Source organism: Synchiropus splendidus, chromosome 3 (assembly GCF_027744825.2).
Source record: "Synchiropus splendidus isolate RoL2022-P1 chromosome 3, RoL_Sspl_1.0, whole genome shotgun sequence".
NCBI lineage: Eukaryota > Metazoa > Chordata > Actinopteri > Syngnathiformes > Callionymidae > Synchiropus > Synchiropus splendidus.
In genome coordinates, this window is record NC_071336.1 from 16,065,122 (window position 1) to 16,087,187 (window position 22,066).

The 22,066-nt window shown below is 43.6% G+C and overlaps 2 protein-coding genes across 3 annotated transcripts; both read right to left on the minus strand.

The window, feature by feature from the left end:
• Window positions 1-2,008: 2,008 nt before the first annotated feature.
• On the minus strand, window positions 2,009-5,481 carry LOC128756054 (uncharacterized). The gene is made up of 7 exons (XM_053860203.1): window positions 5,345-5,481; window positions 4,403-4,614; window positions 4,116-4,304; window positions 3,939-4,034; window positions 2,934-3,066; window positions 2,687-2,875; window positions 2,009-2,610 (listed from the first exon to the last, which is right to left on the minus strand). Exons 1-7 carry the CDS (start codon window positions 5,355-5,357, stop codon window positions 2,567-2,569), a joined length of 876 nt encoding a protein of 291 aa, XP_053716178.1. The 5' UTR covers window positions 5,358-5,481; the 3' UTR covers window positions 2,009-2,566.
• Window positions 5,482-12,199: 6,718 nt separating this feature from the next.
• On the minus strand, window positions 12,200-21,930 carry LOC128755614 (uncharacterized). 2 transcript variants are annotated; one of them, XM_053859380.1, is made up of 23 exons: window positions 21,789-21,930; window positions 19,171-19,240; window positions 19,033-19,080; window positions 18,908-18,955; window positions 18,746-18,802; window positions 18,591-18,659; window positions 17,729-17,788; window positions 17,392-17,451; window positions 16,955-17,014; window positions 16,401-16,469; window positions 16,241-16,303; window positions 16,045-16,122; window positions 15,920-15,979; window positions 15,772-15,831; window positions 15,619-15,690; window positions 15,138-15,209; window positions 15,013-15,066; window positions 14,865-14,894; window positions 14,675-14,752; window positions 14,539-14,578; window positions 14,412-14,457; window positions 13,347-13,761; window positions 12,200-12,884 (listed from the first exon to the last, which is right to left on the minus strand). In XM_053859380.1, exons 2-23 carry the CDS (start codon window positions 19,231-19,233, stop codon window positions 12,399-12,401), a joined length of 2,088 nt encoding a protein of 695 aa, XP_053715355.1. In that variant the 5' UTR covers window positions 19,234-19,240; window positions 21,789-21,930; the 3' UTR covers window positions 12,200-12,398. The 2 variants fall into 2 exon arrangements, with proteins under 2 accessions (XP_053715355.1, XP_053715354.1); XM_053859379.1 differs by having other exon boundaries at window positions 21,701-21,848.
• Window positions 21,931-22,066: the final 136 nt, after the last annotated feature.

The window sequence follows — 22,066 nt, forward strand, 5'->3', positions numbered from 1 at the left end:
CAACGCATTCTCAAAATGATTATATCCGGCTGTTAATCCATATTTTTTCTCGTGTGATAAAACCATATTCACAATTGTCTCTCCAAAAATTCATAGTTTATTCGGGGACACGGCAGAGGACGACACGGCTAACCACTGTTTGTTTTGGTATGTGACGTGTCAACAACAAGCGTTTCTATTGGACTGATATGTGCCCGCTGCAAGTAAAACTTTGGAAAAATGTAGCTTGGCCTGCAATTTCGCTCATGTTGCTGATGCGCAAGTTTGCATTGGAAAAGAGCAGGTTCCAAAAAACAAATAAACTGCAAGTTATTTGAACGGAAAACACCGTCATTTTAGTGTGAGATCGAGTGGTGGTACGCACTGAAGACTGATGGAGCTACTTGTGCTACATGCTTCCTCTGTTGAGGAACAGGTTTCATTCTCAGATAACTATGTGATACATGCAAAGTATTATGTAGCTAAAGTGTTTAAACTACGAACAATGTGATGTCTTAGTTATCTAACCTGCCTGCTTTGATACTGAAAACAAGTATGTTCATGACTGAAGAGCCAAAACACGGGGAACCCGCAGTTCACCTGTGCATTTTGTGAGCAAGTCTGCGGAACACTTCTGCCCCCCACTCTTTTGATTTGACTATTATTGATGTTCACAATATTTTTAATGATATTTGGAGTATTACAGTTGGCTTCAAAATCATTCAACCCTGACTGCAGTAAAGTCTTTTAGCAAGATTTACATTTTTTTATCATAGAATCAGATAAAATGAGGGCTAAATGCACAAATATAAAGTGAAAAAATATTGTAATATAACTAATCACATGTAATTTCTGTGATCACGTCATTGACAAACACATTCAACCCTTTATTCACATAGTGGCAGTAGGTGGCTCAACAATGACATCTGTCCGAGGTGAGACTGGCTGCGATCTATGGGTATCAGCCCAGCGCAGGTGGACAAATGCCTCCACTCTACAACTGTCTGCACCAAGTCCCACCAGAGACTTTCCATGAGATGAATGTTGGATGGTTGCAACGGCCGCTCAAGAATCAGGCAGGGTTGCACGCCTGGGAGTGTGCACCTTATTCACTGGGCCGAAGCCTGAGTACCTACTGTGCTTCGGACAAGTCCTGTCGCAGTGTCGCAAATGATGCTCTGAGGCTTGAGAGCACTCGCTGAGAACACGCTATTCCTGCCACACCCAACCGGTGTGCCGTGGGAAACGATGACTCCATTAAATCATGAGCAAATCTACCAAGGTGAGGAGATCACATGCAATCGATACACTATAGATCTATTTTGATGCCTTGACTCGTCCCTCACGGACTGACTGAGAACTGAATGCAGAGCCAAATAAATGCCTGCCAAAATGTGAAAAGAGAAAGAATTATTGTTGTGAAGCAAGCTGAGGCAAAGAATGTAAACAATTTGTTTTGTACTCCAAACTTAAGACAGAACAGATAAAGATCTAACAGTCTGTGGTAGAAGTGTGTCAGGATGTCCACTGTCTAGACGGTGTTGAACACTCTGACGGAGACACCTAGACAGCAAGAGTTCCACTGAAAGAAATCATGCCAGTGACTTGAGTTTTTCACTTGACTTTCACTTGACCCTTTCAATAAGCTGTTCAGTGTTTTGCTCACTCACAGTAATTTGACATGTCCGCTATATAAGCTAACTTGTCAGATTTGTTTTTCCTTCAGGACTAACGCTGACCAGAAACTTCATAACGCGATAACATTGAAACAGTTGTTTAAAATGAATAAATGAATCACAATAAACATGTTGCCATATTTCCGACCCCTTTCTGGAGACATTTTTAGACAAATACATCAGCAATTCATCTTCAGCACTTCCCACTAAGCACAATTGCACTTTGACACAGGTTGCCTTGGTGGTGCGCCTCAAGTATTAGAAAAATACTGCTTTAGGAGGTTGAAAAAGTTCATCAATGAAATCACAAAAATGGAATTTGTTGGTGATTAAAAAAAAGAAGAAGTAACAAGTCAATATTGATCAATTATTTATTTAAAAAATACATTTAATTCGATCACTTTGTAAAATAGTGCAGTTTGTGAGGAGACCATTTGTCCACACAGGTAAGTAAGCGCGTGCACATACACGTAGAGAGAATAAAATATATCATTAATAATGGCGTGACTTCTTATTTGTCTTTCCTCATGAACAACAAGTTGACAAACAACAGTGGTGAAGGTGAATAAAACACATCTGCCTTTTTGCTGGCATCATTGTGTGCAGCCTTCCCTTTGTTTGTTTGGCTTGTACTGAGCCAAAATGACAGCAAATGCAGATGTTCACAAAGCTTCAAAATACCTCGGAAATGAAACATGTTTAAACCAGTTTAAACCTTTGATCGCGCAGCTCAAGCAAGGCGGTGGGTTGGCTGGACAGAAATGTATACGTAGCATTGTGCAATTTGGGGCCCTAAGTGTTAAATAAGGTACTGGGACAAATCTTGGCGCGCCACATTTTGAAGAGACATTAAGCTTCATAAATATATATACGTAGATGAAACTGGCGTCGATCTGCGACTGCGGGGATCCTCACGACAGGAGCAGGCTCATCACACCGAGAGTGAGCAGGAGAGCTGTGGCAAAGTTTGAAAACATCAAGTTTAGCGAGAGACTTGATTCGCCATCCTGCGTTTCCAATGTGACCCTCACCTGTGGACAGTGGCTGCTGGAGCATGGCTTCACAGCCGGCTGTTGTTGAGGGAGAAGTAGTGGTGGAGGTGGTGGCGGTGGTGGCGTTGGTGGTTGTGTTCAGCGTGTTGGTGACAGTGCTGTTCGGATTGCTGATGTCAACCACGGGTGTTTGCAACCGGGCATTAGGTGGTCCCGGCGTGCCAGTGGCTGAGGGAACAAGGCGTCAGTTAAGCATGTCCTTGTGTGTTCCTGTGTGATGTCTTACTGTTGTCATATGCTCCTGTAGACACCGCGAGGGAAAACTGAGAGGCTCTTGTGTTGGAGTCGGGGATAGTTGCTGTGAAGGTGCACTGGATTTTCCGGCCTTGAACTTTGCCTTTCACATTATTCACTAACACCTGCAGAGCAAACATAGATTACTTCAATATGCACCTCACTTCTCGTGATTCAGTGGAAACAAAGTAAGGAAGGGACTGCGCTTTATATTTGCTGACTTGGGACTGCGAGTTGGATCACTGTGAAGAAGTTGTGGTAGGTTCTGTTTTAGGGCCATGAGCAAAAGACGTGATCCCAGTACCAGTTGTTAGTGAATTTAAGAATTGTATGAAGACAGATTTCCTGTCCGAGTTACTACCCCATGTGGGGAAGTTCAAATTCATGGAGGTCTGGATCGCTAGTGAGGGAACGATGCCCACCAGACAAAACGTCATAGTGGCAAAGAACTAGACTGTCCTCCCTCCCTCCTTGTGTCTGCATTCTCCCTTGAAAGATAAGAAGAGAGAGCAGAACTTTGATCTTTCACGATTAGAGAAGCACAGTAAAGTGGCTTAGATCCTGACCCCCCTGGGCATGTCCGACTAGCAAGCGGCTCCGCGGTAGATCCCGAGCTTGCTGGTAGGATGATACCAGAATTTCCTGGAGACGGTTTGTTGGGAAGGGCAGAATTTGGCTGACTTTCAAATGATCCAACGCAAGCTTGGTTCCATGCCGAACTCCATGACGAATAATGAAGTTCAGCGTGGTGCTCTGACACCATGATCTGAGGGTTATGTCTGCGGTTTGAAAGGGTGGACAAACCAAACCGAGCACCAATCCTGTTATGTTCATCATTCTAAAATCCATGAGACAAGTTGGTGGTGGTCATAGCTTCCACTGTTAACTCTTGAATTTGTGCACTTCAACACAAAAAAACTCAACATTTTTAGCTCCTCAATGTTTCATCACATTTCTCTCACGAGATTTTAGTTTTCTAGGCAGGAACAGAACTCACCTCAGTTCGAGTCAGCCGACCATTGTTCAGGAGGGCGCCAAAGAACTCAATCTTGTTGTTATTGATTGCACAAACGTATGTGGTGTCATTTCCTCCCTGTGGAGTAAAAACAGAGAATTGCTCACCGAGGTTGGATGACCACACTCCAGTCTCACTTAGGCAGAAAACATTACCCACCAGGCTGTTGTCATTGGACAATGTGCAGGCAAGGTAGCCCTCAGTCTCTCCAGAGAGGCCAAAATCAAAGTTCTGACCACCTTTCTGGACTGCTCCAACAAAGAAACATTCGCCACCTGACGGGTCGCAGTCACCGGGCTCAGCCGCACAGATCCTCTCAGCTGCACATCCGCTTCTATCAATAGTTATCTGTGAGATGAGGAAAGGACAGCCTCAGCACGTGGACCTTTTGGTGGGTCTCTTCCACCTTGTCATTGTACAAACAGATTTGTGCTTGCTCTTCTTACCTCGAGGTCTGTTACTGTGCTGTTTGGAACCACGGGGTCAGTTGGGTCTGCAGTGGTTGCAACTGTGACAATTGTTGTTTCTGTGGGTATCATGGTTGTTTCAGTTACCATGATTGGACTTGTTGCCGGTTCTGATGTTGTCGTCGAGTTAGTGTGCGCAATTGCTAAAAGCATCACACACAGACCCTCGAGCACCAGGTTGCTGAAGACGCCTAAGGCAGAGGAAAAAGCAGCAGAACCAATGAGCAGCTTTGTCAAAATCACTGACTGCTAAAACGTTTAGAAGAAAGACGCTCATTTTTCATGACTTCATGGAAACGCTACAGTACATTCTATCAAATCAAAACTTGTGTCGGCTCATGGGATTTGAACTTGCGCCCCTTGCTTGCATGTGTCTTTACCACTTCGCCAAGAGTGGTGCTCATGCCACAGCTTTCCAAACTCTCTCCAGCACAACGTGCCTTGAAGGGGCAAATGGTTTTACTTTTCTTTTTTTAATCCTTTAATCCAAATTGGTCGCAACACAACTGATTGTGTTTCCACTCTTCTATAATATCAAGTATCCCAAACAAACCTTGTTGAGAAAAACTACTTTTTTTATCAACACATGAAACAGAAATGTCGTCACAAATTCTGCAATAAACCATGTCTCTGAAACAGCCAGTCACAAAGCAAGAGTTGGATTGAACCTTGTTGCAGCTTCTGTTTTGCAAAGCAAACTAAATCCAGTAGTAGTGGAGTCATAATGAAAACTGAGAAGACCTTTTTCTGCTGAAAACCTGGAACTAGAGAAGATCCATTCTAACCAACAAAACTTGAAAATCCATCCAAGCTGAGATAATTACAGAGCATTCATCTTGTCACCATTTCTTGAGAAGCAAAAAAAAAAAAGCAAACGTTAAATTCTTAAAAAAAAAAAAAAAAAAAATGAAAATCACGTACCTTTACGTTTCATTTTTCCTCCTTAAGCAAGTGAGTAAATCTCTGATAAATGTGTTCTTCGAATGATGATACAAGCAGATCAGCACCTGACGTTTGTTTGGAACTGTCTCACAAGGAAAGATGAAGCACCTGTGGCTTTTATAGTGTGAAGGAAGTTGAGCTTAAATCCAGCACTTCCCCTTCACCCCCCCCTCCACCCACCCCCTCCCCCCATTGCACAAGAAAAAAAAGAAAAAAAACTGCTGGCATCAGTGACTGCTTGAGTGAGGTCGGGTTTCTTCACAACACTGACGGTTTAGAGGATGGGAAACATTGAACAGAGTTTCTTCTTTTGTCGACCTCATATTCTTATCGGTGATAAACATGGTGGATGGGCATGATAAAGCAAATCCATGTCACAAACAAGCTAATTATTCTTCCGGGCAAATTTTAAAGCGGTGCCAAGTGAAACAATTACAGAGACTCGTCGTGAAACTGAACCGACAACCTGTTTTGTGAGTGTCAGCGAATGTTTTGCATGCAATGGTCGCGCGTTTTCAGGCTTCTAGACTGCGGCTGGCGCTCGTGGTCGCCTGGTGACTTTGCTGAAGTGGATCGTGCCATTTAGGATGTGGAATGTGTCCAGATGGATATGAAGATTTTATCATTATTATTATTGTTGTTGTTGTTGTATATTGTGTTGTATATTATAATTAAAAGATCAAAGATCTTGCCTTAGATTGCATGAGCCATTCTGGTTGTTGCACCTCCATAGTACACCGGTTAGACAAGCTCGAGTAAGATGACTGCGTTTATTACACGCCCTGCTAAAATATGCCTTGTGGGTAATGGTCCAACTTTGTAGGATGACATCGTGACTGAGGAAAGTAGCAACCATTGCACATTTAAAATGTCATAGATTCAACGTGCGACGGACAAAGTGGCACCATGGCCCGAGGAGAAGCACAGGAAAATGTATTACCACACTTCCAACCTCTGCTTCTGTGCTGCCAAAGTTATTCAAGCCATAAAAAAACACAATCTTGTGATGGTTCAATGACAACGAAAGTCTCAGCAGCCAAAATGGATTAAAAAAAATAGCTCAGAGCAAAACACAAACAGAGCAACGGTTTTACAGAAAGAGAACTCATTCCAGTCCTAACACCTTGTCACACGACAAGCACGGTAACCTCAGAAGCTGAGTTTCGACCACCCCACAGGTCCACGTCCCAACTCTGACCGTCCTCCTTCAACATCATGAGATGCTGAGGCAGCAGGAGCTTGGTGTGATCGTGTTTCTTCCTAAACACCTCAGGCCGACTGCTGCATCAACAAGTCACTTAAATGCAATGTGTTACGGCTCTAGTGAGTCTGTGCTGGAGAGACTGAACCAAACCATGGAGATAAGAGCAGAATGGCGCGGACATATTAAGCACTATGACAAATATGATGTAAAAAGGGGCAGATATCATAAGACGTATGCTTCGTACGGCTCTTTTTCAATCCCCGATACAACAGCAAAATGGAGCGGTTGCTATGTTTTGCGATCAACTGGAGAGCGCAGGGTTCACTTCCTTCATCAACATGACGCTGGTTTAAATCATTAAAAAGCTAATTGGGCCAGCTGTGGCAGGCAGTCATAATCATTGGTTGCCAATTATTTTTGATCTTGTTAGTTATGTCCTCAGCGTTTCACATCGAAATGTGTTTTGATTCGACGCTTCATTGCATTTTTTGGACGGTTTTGCAATAGTCCACAGAATGTTTGTTCAGGGACATGAGCTTGTCCCGAGTGACTGTGTGTCCTGTTCCATCCTGTTCCATGCAACACAAGCTGGAAAGCTACAGCTTTCACCAGCAAACAAGATTATGTTTTGATCAAGGTCTGCCTTAAGGACTCATCGTAGTTGGACATGCCTGGAATACCTCCCCAGGGTGGTGCCCAGGAGGCATCCTCAAAGGTGCTCCACCCATCTCAACAGGCCTCTCTCCATGTGGAGGAGCCGCACTTCGACGTTGAGCCTGTCCTTCATGCCTGACCTGGACTCCAACTGTCTCTGAAGGAGAGCCCAAACTCATGTTGATCTTAATTTTACACTCACTGCCCAAGTAGAAACCGAGGTCAAGTGGTAAATTGAGGGCTTTGCCTGTTGCTAGCGCAGCTCATTCTTCACCACGACAGCCTGCTGTCCTGTCCACAGGGCTGAGCACAGAAAGTTCACAGTCAACCAAACGATATCTTCACTCCACATTTCCCTCAGGGGTTGCCACAGCAACCTCATCCTCCCTAGTGTCAACTTCAAAGGTGCTCGTCCAGCTGTCTCTCCTGCCCATGAGTCTGACCTCCCTGACTTCACCTCCAAACCCTTCTACCTGGGCCGCCCCTCCTACATATTAGTTTCTGGTTTTGTCTTTCCTGGTCACTCTCAATGAAAACCTGTGCATCTTCAACCTCGGGCCGAGCGACTGCTGGTTTTTTCATCCAACCAAGCAGGCGCACACAGGTGAACCAATGAGGCGTCAGCTGAAACCACAGCAGCACCAGACTGACCTCCTTATTTGCAGCAAAAAAAAAAACAAACCTGCATCCACTGCAGCACTTTGTGGAACAGTTGGAGACCACGGCTCAAGCCACACATCATGGCACCGTACTACAGAGCTTCCTTTTCACGCTGCCACTCTTCTGTCAAAGATCACCCCTGACTGTCGTTTCCAATCATTCCACTCTGCCTGCACCCTCCTCTTCACCCCTTTAATTTCATTAATGCCCATTACTGTGTAAAACAAATCTCTAATATGTGAACTGTTTCCAATGCCCTTTAACTTCAGTGGCCTTCCTGCATTTCTCTCTTCTATTGAGCTTCTTTCCTCGTCTCCAGACCCAACCAGGAGCACCAGGCTTCCAACAACACAACCCTCCCCCCCACAATAGCACACACGGGGGCCTTAGTCTCCACGAGTGCTACCACCATCACTTCTACCACAGCATCTACATCAAAAAAGATACTTTCACTGGAGACTCGACGCCTAAAGGCAGGTTAGGATTTCATCGGAACAATGGCCTCCTCCCTTGGTTTCATGCAGAATGCTCACATTGGTCAGGCATGGTCAGACACATGCATGAGAAGGATCATATGACCTGCTGACATGCTGAACGTCACAGTCTTCACATGATGCAGCCATTTGCCAGGTGAATTTGGAGCATACTTCTCGCTCATTACCAGCTGTTGTTAGATTTACTGTAGGCGTGCCCCTAAATTCACGCTTGACATCGACTTGGCAGGGATACACAACACGCTCAAGCGCCTTTTGTTCACCAGTGAGGGAAAACACAAGAAGGCAGAGTCAGTTGAGTAAATTTAACTGAATGCGTGACCAATTTCACATGAGCAAGAATTTGACAACAAGTCTGACGTGGTGCTGCTTCATGTTTGCACTGTGGGGAACCATATGAAGCTCCACTCTGGATGGCCTTGACCTTCCTTCTCTGTCCATCACGTTTTCGCTCGGTGGCTCTTCGTCGATTAAGTAACGCAAAACAGCTGCTCATACGTTCGTGAGGCCACTTCTGTCCACTGCTCACGTCGAGAGATTCAGCCTCTCAAAGAGGTCAAATTCAAAATGGACTATGGGTAAACTTTATTCTTAAAATCGGGGTTGAAAAAGAATGGACTCAATTGGTGAGATCAGAACACCTTGAGGGGAAAAAGAGATTTTTTATTTTTTTTTAATTTAAACAACAAAGTTTAACTCTGACATGTGACTTATCTATGAATCAGTCCTCATATCCGGGGACCTGGACCAGAAAATTTCAGGTCAGCCTCAGTCTTTCTCAATGTTGGTTGAGTTCCTTCACCATGACAAAACCAGTCGGTCTTGTCAATCCACATCCCTGGCACTGTGGGTTCAAGTTACTACTTCATTTCCCTGTTTCATTAGGAAATTACTTAGCAGAAAAAAAAGCCAGCTCTGAAATGGACTCCATTCAAAGATGTAGTACTTAAAGGGGCCCTATTGTGCTTTTTTCCCCCCTGTTACAGTCAGAGTTACGGCGTTAGCAATATGTCATGTCACGTCAATATATACTGAAATGTGAAAGAACCATTTTCATCCGTCTCTGTCGAGAGTGAAGTGGCTCAGTTTCAACGTGACTTACTAACTTACTCAAATATTCTAATCCAGCAACTATGATCTTGGCAAGATTTTTTTTTTTTAGATGTCAGACACTATGTTTTTCTGATCAGTGTGACACTGTCAAACAAAAAAAACAACCTCTCATTCTGCAAGCCTGGAATAACACTATGAATTTTAATTCACATGTATTAAACATGGTGGCCATTTGCAATGTACTAGATAAACATATACACACTATTATCCTCCTATGTTTTTCCCTATGTTTTCCCTCCACAGGCTGGGATCTGGACAATGTCTAATCCCAAACCTAATCCTCAACCAGTCCACTTGTATATTGATAGATTGTGTAGCCCTGTGGCAGATGATTAAAACCCAACAAAGACTAAAAACTCCTCAACTTTCCTCTAAAGTACGGAAACAATATCTGCCATGTTGGAATTGTTCTTGGCCCCTGGTATTCATGACTTTGTTTTGTGGAAGTTCTGCAGGAATATATTCCAAGACGCTGACAAGTGGCCTATCTTTCATTCATTTCTGTCTTCGGCCAAGTCCAAGTCCTTCACCACTGTTTCAAAGGTGGTTGGACGACCTGTGATCGGAAAGTTCTATTTTCGTTGTACGAGAGCCAAATGTTTTTCACCCATTGACGTAGGCAACCGAGGAAACCGGTTTGTCTCAACGACCGTGTTACTAAGGGTTCAAAAATTTATTAAAATGAGGGACATTAAATGACATTAAATGACAGCTTCTAACTCTTGTAAAGTAATTATAGCAATGAGCGGAACCTGTCTGACGTGTGAATTAACAATCCTGCGTCTCCATCTTTAAGAACCGGGCTGATTCAAGTCAGAGGCAATAAGATTGCTTTTTCAGTTGGGACTCTTTATTTCTCATCTCAGTTCATCGATTCATTCAGCTTACGTCGAAGAGGAATAGAGGCAACTGGGAATTGACAATAGACGTGCGGTGCATTGCATAAAGAAGCCAGGGCAGATTCCTCGGGGGTAACTTGAGGCCACTATTTGCAATGTACTGCTGGGCACAAGCATGACAGAAACGCTAGCAGGTTTTCAATCGCTAGATTCTGTTGATAGCATTCACCTTCAAGTGTTGCATGTGCTACGGTAACTGCTACTGAACAATATCTCCATTCAAGAACAGCCCGTCTTGTTTCCAATTCATTTATTCAATACTTTTATTGTTATTGTTTATTTTTATTCATTTATTTTCATTTTTGGATTTTCCTTACTTGTTCATTATTGCACAATGTACCAAAGCACTTTCCAAGTTGGTGACATTGGCAATAAGGCTTTTAAGAAGAGTTGCGGAACAAACCATACCAACTTTTTTTATCACATGTGATAAAACCCTCTTTGTTTGTTAACAATTGATTGAACTTTGAGTGGATGATGAAGATCCAGAAAAATAACTGGCTTCAATTTAGATTGTCATCAGCTTCTCGGGTGTAAACGCCTATTGATATATATCCAAAAGAAAAGCGTGACGAACAGAAATGTCTCGTTTGTTTTTCTCAAGGAAGACATTGCCGTGAAACACTCCCTGCCAAGAAGTTCATGAGCACATTGTCTCAAGACTCAATTACGTAACGCTTGAGGAAGAACAGACAAATAGTTTAGTTGAAATGTAGCAGGACATGGATGCACTGAAATACTTGCGCCTTGTCGACAGCTTCCGGATGAGCACAAGGGTAAAATTATGTTTGAAACCTCCCACCACATGGATTAGCAGAATGGTCAGGGTGACACTCTCAAACAAAAAAACAACCCCTTATTCTGCAATCCTGGAATAACACTACAGATTTCAATTCACACATATTAAAGCTAAACATGGTGGCCATTTGCAATGTACTAGATAAACGTTATCTTCCTTGTTAAGACGCTGGGTGAGTATCAGCGTAGGACATTGCAACAGATCTGTAAGTCGGGGAAGTTCATTTACTCCAACATGAAGTCAGCGATCAAAGGGAAGCAAACAAACTCTGCACAAGTATATCCACGTGTTCTGGATGATTTACGTGATGATGATGATGATGGTGATCATGCTGATGCGGATAATGAGGATGATGCTGCCTCTGCAGGGAGTGAGTGGAGTTGTTCCACACAGATGGGAAGGCAGAATGTAAAAATAGAACTCAGTCGTTTATATTTTGTTTGGGTTGTACGAAAGGATGGCAGGCATGTGCAGTACCTAGCCAACACAAATGAGCCAGCGCTTTGTGACTGACCGATGGAGGAATGAGGAAGCGAGAGAGAAGTTTCAGGCGATGAGTCACAGCACAGCTGTCTGAGAGAAATGAACATTTGATCAAACATATGACTTTTAGCTGTTATAAGAGTGCATTGTTGCACTGACTCATGGGATTCACAGCACTTTCCAATGGCCGGCCATGGATCGCAGATCAATTGAAACAATGTGGCGTGGTGACATGAACAGCTGAGAACCAATTAAAGTAGTATTAGTAGTTGTAGACCCAGTTGAGTCATGTGAGGCAGTTTCACGGAAAACCTCACGGTTTGGTCAACCATGTCGATCGACCTTATCTATAATGACAAGACGAAAAAAAATAATTTCATTTACAAAAAGAGGTGTGTCCAACAGCCAGACTTGTTTCCTTGTCCACATTTTTGTGCGCAATTATCGCGTCACACTGGCGTCACGCCTCATTCCATCACTCGGGCTGATTGGAAAGGACGAAACAATGTTCTTGGGACGTTTCTCTTTTATTAAAGAAACAATGAAGCTACAACCAGGGCTGTTAAAATCAAGTACAATAAATACTTAAAATAGAAAATCTGCATTAAAATACATTCCTTCCTGAGACTAATATTTCAAACAGTACAAGTAAAAAAGAAAGCTTCATGATACACTTCCCTGTGTAATCCCCAGAACCAAGGCACCGATGTTGACAGACCTATTTCCTTCATTCCTCCTCAAGTTCAATTAGTTTCTTCAGGTCACTCTTCAGTTGTTCTTCATCCACCTCTTCCTCCTCCACCTCCACCTCGATGCCATCCATTGTTTTCTGCAGCTGCTCTTTAATGCGGTTCAGCTCCAGCAGCCCATCCTGCAGGTCTTTGCAAACTTCCCTGATCTTCGTGGCAAACTCCGTCTTCGCTCCCTTTTTCAACTCCACGGAGTCTTTTGCCAAGAAGAAGATGTCCAGAGCGAGGAAGAGGCCGGACATGACCCCAGTGGTGACACTCATGACCTGGGCGGCTTTGGCAGCTCCACCTGCGACACTGAGGACCTGGACGGTGCTGATCAGACTCTCCGTGTTGATCACTAACGCCTTGCCCGCACGGCCGCCTTCCTTCATGACATGTTTGACGTTCTGGTTGAGGTGTTTCTTCGCGATGCTCTCAGCATATTTTTCAAAGTTCCACTCTTCTAGAGTCTCCATACCTTCCTGGGAAAGTGAAAGACAAGGGCAGAAAATTCAACCGTCCATCTCTGCGGTCATGCCAGAGGCATGCCGATGACATGAGATGACTCCTAGGAGTCAGTGCTCCACAGAAGCCTGGTGCTTTACCAGCAACCCAGAAAGGTTGTTTACACGTCAAAAGTCTTTCATGCGATATGCTTGTTGACTTGGTGTATTAAACACTGTTGCTCAGAGTCAGCCTGGAGGCGACAGTTTAAGCTCCTTTGTTGGTTGTATTTATCCTCCTCATGGCAGGATAATAAATCAGGACAGGTGGCAACAATTCCAAAATTGAAGGAGGGTTTGTGTTATCATTCCACCCTGCAAGCTTCAAAAGCCTAGATTTCATGCACTATTTCAAACCACTTAGATACCTAACGTACAAGCAGTTTACGGGACGATTCTGGCTCAGATAGAGTTGCTGTCTATGAAGCCGACAAGTCTCACCTGCAAAAACTCCAGGCAGTTCTTGATGTCCATGATCTCCTCTTGGTAGTCCTGGATCATTTTCTCCACCTTCTTTCTGTCGGTTTTCGAGTGCACCGTGTCTGTGATGTTGGCGGACGCCGATGCCAGACCCCCAGCAGTGGCCACCCCGATACCAACGGCTGTGACGATCAGTGAGGTTCCGGCTGTGAAGGGAGCCAGGATGAGACCAGTGATGGTGGTCACTGAGCCTGCCACACTGGCAACTCCCCCGCCGACGCTCGCGGTCACCGTCTTCTTATGGAAACAATCCGCCGCATCAGCCAGGGACAGAAGCTCAAGGATGCGCTGCTGGAGTGAAGCGCCACGCTGGTTGAACAGGCGGACAAAGAGACGAGCCGCCATGAAGACACGATCAGCAGCTTCTTCCACCACACTGAAAGAGTCCGAATGAGAATCAGACACAGACAGTGAAAACAAACCAGGATTGTTCTTCTTTTTGTGTAGACTAGATCAAGAAATATAAGTGAAATGTCACAACTCAAGAGAACAAGTGAAGGTGCCAAGTAGAAAGTGGGGAAAACATGAAATATCACTCAAAACCATATGGCACTTGCTCATGCCGACGAAGCAAAAGTTTCACTTTCCATAGGATATGCAGCAGTTCCACCAGCATCTTTATTCCCACTTATTTGATTATCAACTGCCTTAGAGAAGTGCATTCTCTGGCCAGCAGGACAACACCTGTGAGTGATCACTCTGGTTAACCATGAACTCCAAACCAGATCTTGAATGAAGCCAAATGTAAACCTGGACCTGTGATGGGGAACTTAAAGCAGGAAATGACATCGTGGTCAGAAAATAAAACGGCATGTGCATCATGAAGAAATACTGGGTTTCACTACTTGTACTTTGTTTTCCAAATTTGTGTCCTGAGGGACTAAACACATACCAGTCAGCGTCACATGATTTCACTAGTTAGCAGTTATAGTCAATGTCACTGCAATGTTACATTCTGTAAGGCCCCATGAGGAAACGGTAGGCTGGAGTGGATTCAGTGTCATACAAATACCAGCATGGACTTACTCTTCAGTGTCCTCATTCTGGTTTGCTTCGTTCCACTCCTCCCAACCTATTCAAAATTAACAAAGTAATGATGAATTGAAACATTTTCATTTTCGTCAAATTCAATTTTTCCAGGTGGAAAACACACCCTCTACTGTCCTCCACCATGACAGCAGGCCGTCTTCATCCTAGGGGTGGAAGAAGAGAGAGAAAAAATATATACATCAGATCACAAGAGCAAATTCATGTCAAATAATCAGACAACTTCTCAAAATGGGACGCACATCTAGAGGGTCCAGGACTGCTCCTTCACTCGGCACAGGCACTTCAGCAAACTCCAGTGTCTGAACCTCAACCGTCTCCTACAACGAAGTACAAGCCAAATGGATGTAACGGTCAACAGAATGAACACTGAGTAGAACCAGTGGGACCTTCAGATGACCAACGAAAGACATTTTTGAGTCGTCTTCTCACCTGCTGTACTTTCGCATTTTCTGTTGCACTCTAAAAAGCCAAAATAAATAAAACCATAAGTTTATCATATACAAGGCAGACAAGGCAACAGAGCATCTGAACTTTAGCTGAAGAAGTGTGTTCAATTATGTCAATAATCGAAACGTACCTTAGTGCCAGCACCAAAAAGTGCACTTGGCAGGATGCGTTTAATCCGAAATGTCTAGAAGAAATACAGGGAAAACAAATTCAAACTGACAAGCCTGCGGGTGATAAATCCATGATGGACCATACCATCGTTCTTTTAGGTGGAGCCTGTTTGAGTGGTTTGGCCTCCTCACTCTCCGTGTCGATATACCAGACGGTCTGACAAGAAGAGGACATATTGTCGCTCAGTTTTCATCACAGGCACAGCTCTACTTCTTGTATCACTTCCTGTATCTCATAAACACAAACTGTTGAACACCACACCACCTCAGAACTATTACGTTGGTGCCCTCTTGGCTTTCAGTGTAATCCAAAACAACACCTTCCAACCCACTTCCAAAACAAGTTTTATGTCTGATGTAATTCATGTTTATAAGTCATGTTTCACATCAGGTACACATGAGCAGAGCCCCATTACACAACAGATGTTGGAGGCATCATTAAGGGCTGGTCTCAACACAGAGGGAAACAGCAGAACCACACAACTGAAGAGATCTATGTCAAGCAAACTCTGCTCAGACCTGCACACTATCACACAAAAATATCAAAATGCAGCCTATCCTCGTACGTGTCTCTCTATCTTGCCGTCTTCTAAACTTTCAGCGCTGGACGAGTGACCACTGTGAACGGACAAGCTCTCCTGAGGAGAAAGAGGAACAACTTGGTGAAGTGATGCGCCAACACCTGATATTGCACTCAGACATGTACAGCAGATCCATACCTGCGTGGAGGAAACTGACATAGAGGGGGCTGAATCTGTCTGACATTCCCCCGCTGACACCTGTCAGGACAAAAAAAAAAATTTACTTACACAGGTAATAAATGAACATCTGGCACGGTAAAAAAAAAAAATAGAAATGTTCCATCACCTGTGCGGAGGAACGGAATGGGTTGACCTTCTGCATCATTCCTTTCAGCATACCAGGATTCTAAAATGATATCATTTTGATAAAATATCACTCATACTATGATCAATCTTCGACCAAAGCGGCACCTGTTTTTCCGGCAAGTTGTTGTTTTCAGCCAAGCTTCCTTCGCTGGAGGAGAGATCACTGCGTAAAGACCGGGTGTCCTGAAGCAAAACATGTTCTGATGATTAACTGCTGCACATGGTTGTGTAGTATAACACAAGGATGCAGAAGAAGTTCATGACGTGCCCGGTTTCCACACATCCCGGTGACATTTCCTACCTTTGGTTGTGAGGATTTAAATGGGTTCACTTTGTTCATCACGCCCGCAATCATTCCCGGACGCTGAAGGAGCAGCACAAGCAACAACAGGCGGTGTTTCATTTCCTTCCTAATTCAAGGCAAAAATAACGTGGTTGTTCTAAATCCTGCACAACTGAACCTGTTTTCCTTCAGCCTCCTCAAGGCCCTCTTCACGCTCCACGGGATTATCCTGAGCATTTTTTGGCACCTGAGGCAGGAAACAAAGAGAGATGTGACATAGATTACAACGGTTTTAAATTCACACCAATGCTAACATGGAACAATGGGAGACCTTTTAACAGTTAATGTTTAAATAGCAGGTCATAAAACAACATATTAGTCCAACAGCCTGACTATTTCCCGGCGCACACTGTGAGAGCCACAGATATATAATATGATGTATATTATATAGTTACAGCAGCGTGCGGTCAAGACATTGACTGTCCACCTGAATATTTCAGAAGCACTGAGCCAATACAGTACATTTATAGTCTAAATGATCACGTCCCTCTTGGCATATTTCGGCCACTAGGTGTCGCCAGGACTTCCACTCTCAGTATAGCCGTCTTATGTACCATTGACATCAACTGCAATTAGTATTTCTTGGACCACGCACAGTTCAGATTTACTCCACTGGCTTAAATTATATTTATTCTCTTTGTGCAATGATGACCCATAAATATGCAGCTGTACCTGCGCAGATGATTTGAAGGGGTTCACTTTATTCATGACCCCTTTCAACATGCCAGGGTTCTGAGAAAAGAACGCAGTCATTCATGAAAATACTATGGTGGAAACACAGTATCACTTGTTATATAAATGAGGAATAAATAAAACCCACAAAAGGAGAGGATATGTTTGCATGCATGACTATGATATACAATATTTAATTCTTGAATGGCAAGGCATTTCATAATAATAATAATAATAACAGGCTTGATAGAAGAGGAGGTCAGTTTGGACATGTGGAGAGGAGAGACAGGGGAGTACCGCGTACGGGAACATGACCAAAGAGGACGTGAAAAGGAAAGGCTGAAGTGAAAGACGACGAACTACCCTGCCTCTACTCACGAGGGACCTCCAGATGAAGACAGACCATCAACCCAGACTGCAGTCAATATGAGACCCACCTGTTTTGTTTCTGTGGTCTTCTCCTGTTCCAGAGACTCTGTAGAGTCGGCTTCCCTAATCTATGTGAGAAAAGTGTACTCCAGTTCAGTTCTCAGCTGGCGACTGGTGTGTGTGTCACACACACACACACACACACACACACACACACACACACACACACACACACACACACACACACACACACACACACACACACACACACACACACACACACACACACACACACACACACACACACACACACACACACACACACACACACACACACACACACACACACACACACACACACACACACACACACTTTCAGTAACTGCGCTGGTCATGCTGACCCACCTGAGTGTGAGTTCTAAATGGATTCACTTTCTGCATGACTCCCCTAAACATTCCAGGGTTCTGAAAGACAAAGTTCAGACTTTTAAAGGGAGCCCTACTGTGTATTTATTTCTGTAACCAAATAAGAGTTTAGCATCAAAAACAACTTTCAAATGTTTGTATTTGCCCATTCCCAGTTAAAGTTCAGACAAGAGGAAGATGGGCGGAAAACGTATACGCAGAAAGATAGTGCTCCATGAAGTTCACTGCCGCAGTCGAGGAGGAATTATATACAGTGGTACCTCGGTTGTCTGCCACAATCCGTTCCAGATGGCCGTTCGAGAAGCGATTTGTTCAATTTTTCCCATTTCAATTAATGGAAAAATAAATAATGCGTTCCAAGCCTTAAAATAGGCTTTTGTAGCTGCAGGTGCACTGTTCCTCTATGTGTGTGGCCGCTGCATGTGGGAGGGGTTGCCGAGTGAGTGACGTCTCTCCAGAAGTGAAGAGGTGAGGTAAATGGTCCTCTGTGAGAGTCAATTCTCCTGTCTTATACCACTCTCATGACAGAATATAGCTTTCAGACTGATGCTCAAAGACTGACTCAGCATCACAAAGAAATCAAACATATTTGAATCTAAACATAGCATTAAACAAAAACACAAACTAAATATTTTACATTTTAAAAGAGAAGGCAACATTAATTTTACTTCAAACTAATGGTGTTGCACTTGGAGCCATTGTGATACGGGACTGCGAATTTATTTTTTTTCAAGCTAATGAACCTGTTGGGCAATTTACAACATGACTATCTTTTACAATTGTCTATGAACTGAATTTGCTGATTTAATAGTTTCCATTCGTCAGGAAGGGGATCCCTCACCTGTGTGGTGTCACTGGGTTCCATCTGAACTTGTGACTCTGACGTGGGAGCGGCAGTGATTGTAGACGTCTAAGAAAAGCACAGGCATTAGGGAACTTCCTCCCTCATGACGGCAATAAATATCTTTAGCTCTACTGATCTTGTCAAGGTGTCACCTGTGACGTCGACTTGAAGGGGTTGACCTTCTGCATGACGCCCATCACTCCCGTCCTCTGATGACAACAGTTTTTTTTTAAACATGACTCATATACATGACAAGGGCAGACCACAAAGGAGCTTGTGCATCGTCTCGAGACACTCTTCAAAGACTTGTTTACCTTTGGCTTTGAGATGACTTCAGTTGTTGTGACATCACTGCTTTTTACCTGAGACACACACAAGCCCCACCATGAGGCTTCTAAGATGGATGCATCCACAGTTCTACATTTCACTGCAGACTCACCTCAGCCTTTTGTTCCTGCAGGCTGTGTGTGATGGGATTGTCCAGATCCTACAGTGAACAAAAGCCTCCGTATTAAATACAAACACACAAAGCAAGCAAACACAGGCTCAGCATTCGGTTACACATGAGGCACACTACCTCTTTACTGGGTCGGGGAGGGACAGTCGGGGTGGAGCTCTTTTCTCTTCTGAACATGTTCATGATGAATCTGCAGCAAGTTCAGAAGTCAGTTTACCTTTTCTTCTGGTTAAGAAGCATGCATTTAAAATAGAACGGAATAAAAGATTTTAGGTGACTCACAGCTCTGTATTAAACTGGGCACTAAACTGGGTGTCAAACTTTTTTTTTTCGTCAATAATTGGACCTGACACACAAAGTATCTTCAAGTCATAAAATGTTGAATGCATTTTTCTTTTTTTTTTTACAAAGTGTCCATCTCCCTTAAAAACTGAACCTAAATTATTATTTCAATTTATATCAACATGGCAATATAAGAGAAAGTGATAAGAAAAACAAAAATGCTCTGTGGAGCTGAGGCAAGGTCACTGACACCATGGTATAAAAACTGTTCAACACCAGTCAAAGACTTTCTGGACTGTACAACCCATGTCTCACTCCTAATCCTAATCAAGCACAGACGGCTCGGTCGAAATGGTGACGCCTCAGCGTACAGTGTGATTCAATGTCTGAGTGAAATGACGAAGTCTGAAAATGTTCAGCACCATTCCATCGACTGACATCCTGTCGAAGCAATTCCTTAAGAATGATGCAGAACCCAGTCTAGACCCAGTTTAGTGAATAGAGCAGAGAACAAATCCCACGCCTAAAAAAATAAAGAAATACATGGCATGCTAAATCGCAATCAAACTATTGTCAAAATAATTCACAAAACAATTTCTCAAATAGTTCAGACCAACTCAAAAACCTACTTTAGGGACTACAAAAATGGCCGACATGCTGTGCCTGTGACACTGTTCTGATTCCAACTGATCAAAGATATCACAGGGCACTTAGAGCAGCTACAACAAACTCTCAAAACAAAGACAATACAGACACAGGTGCCATCTCTGTGATGTTTGCTGCCACATTTCAACAAGTAAATTCCAAACCATGCTGCGTCCCACTCCCTCCTGTTTGATACGTAGAAGTTTCTGTCAAGTCGTTCTCTCCCTCATCCAATATGTTTGTCAGTAGACACAAGTCATTCGTGTAAAGGTCAGCAGACAGATTCTGATGGATATAAATGATCGGATCCAGGATGAATAAAAGTTCTTCTGCCAAACCTGCTACCTAGCAAGCCACGTCTGTGATGCTAAGCCCTGTGAAATATCTGCTGACAGTGAGAGAGACAGCTCATGGCCACAGCTGACCAGTAGGTAGACTGACATTTGTCCTTCTTGACATGGCTCTGTCCACACACGGATGAAGACTCCAACTGTTTAGCTCCAACCGTTTTTCACTCAACACACCCCAAACGTTAGGATACTCCATACGGGATAATAGCATTAGAACTAAAATAATGAAGCGTTTACCATCCTTGGTCGGGAAAGAACAAAATCAGGACACAAGCAGGACAGTTATGGTTAGATGTCTGTCTCCATCAAGAAGAGTCAATACATAACTAGACCTTGCAACCAAACTGTATCTCATGCTCAAGATCCATCCTGTCCTCGCACGAGACCAGGAGCATCAGATTTTAATAGAATATCAAATAAAGGGAATTTAACAGAACAGCTTCTGACTTGTGATGTGTTGAACTTTCGATTGTGTGTGACCGTCAGAGGAATAAAATAAAACCCCTAGTGCCGATTGTCAATTGTATGTATTGTTAAGACCTGTTAAATTCATTTTCTAACAGACGATAATAATTTCCATGAGTATGTTTAGGAAGGGTCTGATCACGTGCCCCGCAGTTTCTAGGATTTGATTGGCCAGCTCCAGTGAAAAGCACGAAAGGTCTGTGTTTACACAACAGTACAGAGCATGTGATTCAGTTGAAATTGCCGGAATTTAAAGGTAAAGTCATGGCAGAAAAGCGGCATTCGATGGGCAGCTTTATTATATTACTTATTTCAGGTGCGACACACACTATGAATCCATATATTTATTGTCGTCGTTGTCTATTGAGGCAGTAATGTGTAACGCTGCGTTTAGAAGGATATGGTGGGCAGTTGTCATGTCGCTTCAAAAATCAATAAATAAATCACAGTAGTAAGCTGTGAAAACAATCACCATGCGGTGAACACGTTTACTATGAATATCCACAACATTTTGAAAGCAGTGCGCAGCTGTATTAAGAAGATAGACGTTGGGAAAAGTCATCGCCTGTGGCTACCGGCAGAGTAAACGAGGAAAAAAAGACACCAAATGTTGTTGGGAAAAGTTTGCTTCATACACCGAACTTTGAGTCAACACATGTTAAAGTATTGCATCACAATAGTTTCTTGTTCCGCTGTTATAAACATTAATATGGCACATTCCATCCAGAATCGGCCCGATTCTGAACGCAGTTTGGTACGACGACAGACAACCAGCGTTTGACGGAATGTTTAATGACGGCGAACAGAGGTGAACAGTGGAACAGGCTGTTTGCGAGAGTTCGAGGGTTATGAACGGACACCGAGAACAACACAGCAACATCAACAAACTCTGTAAAAGCCCGACATACCTGGTCACTTCCCTTCTCCGAGCAGAGACGTCGAACTGGTTTGACCAAAAGTTCAAAAGGCGGACCTGCGTGGAGTCTGGTTACTCACCACTTCAGGAGTTGCTTCAGCCTCTCACGGGAACCACAGGCGGGATTTCGGCTGGTAAACTTTCAGCGATTATCACGGTGGATAAAGTAAGAAAACAGCTCATAATGTTCTGGAGTGAAACACCTGTGCTGCCGGCGTGTGGGCGTGGCCTCCTCTAACATCAATAACCAGAGCGCTTCGTCTCGCATTTGTTGTTCGTGTCACCTTCACCTTTATCTCAAAGGAATGTGTCCCCGTTCAACACATCACATAACGACCGGCTGAATATTACCCGTTGT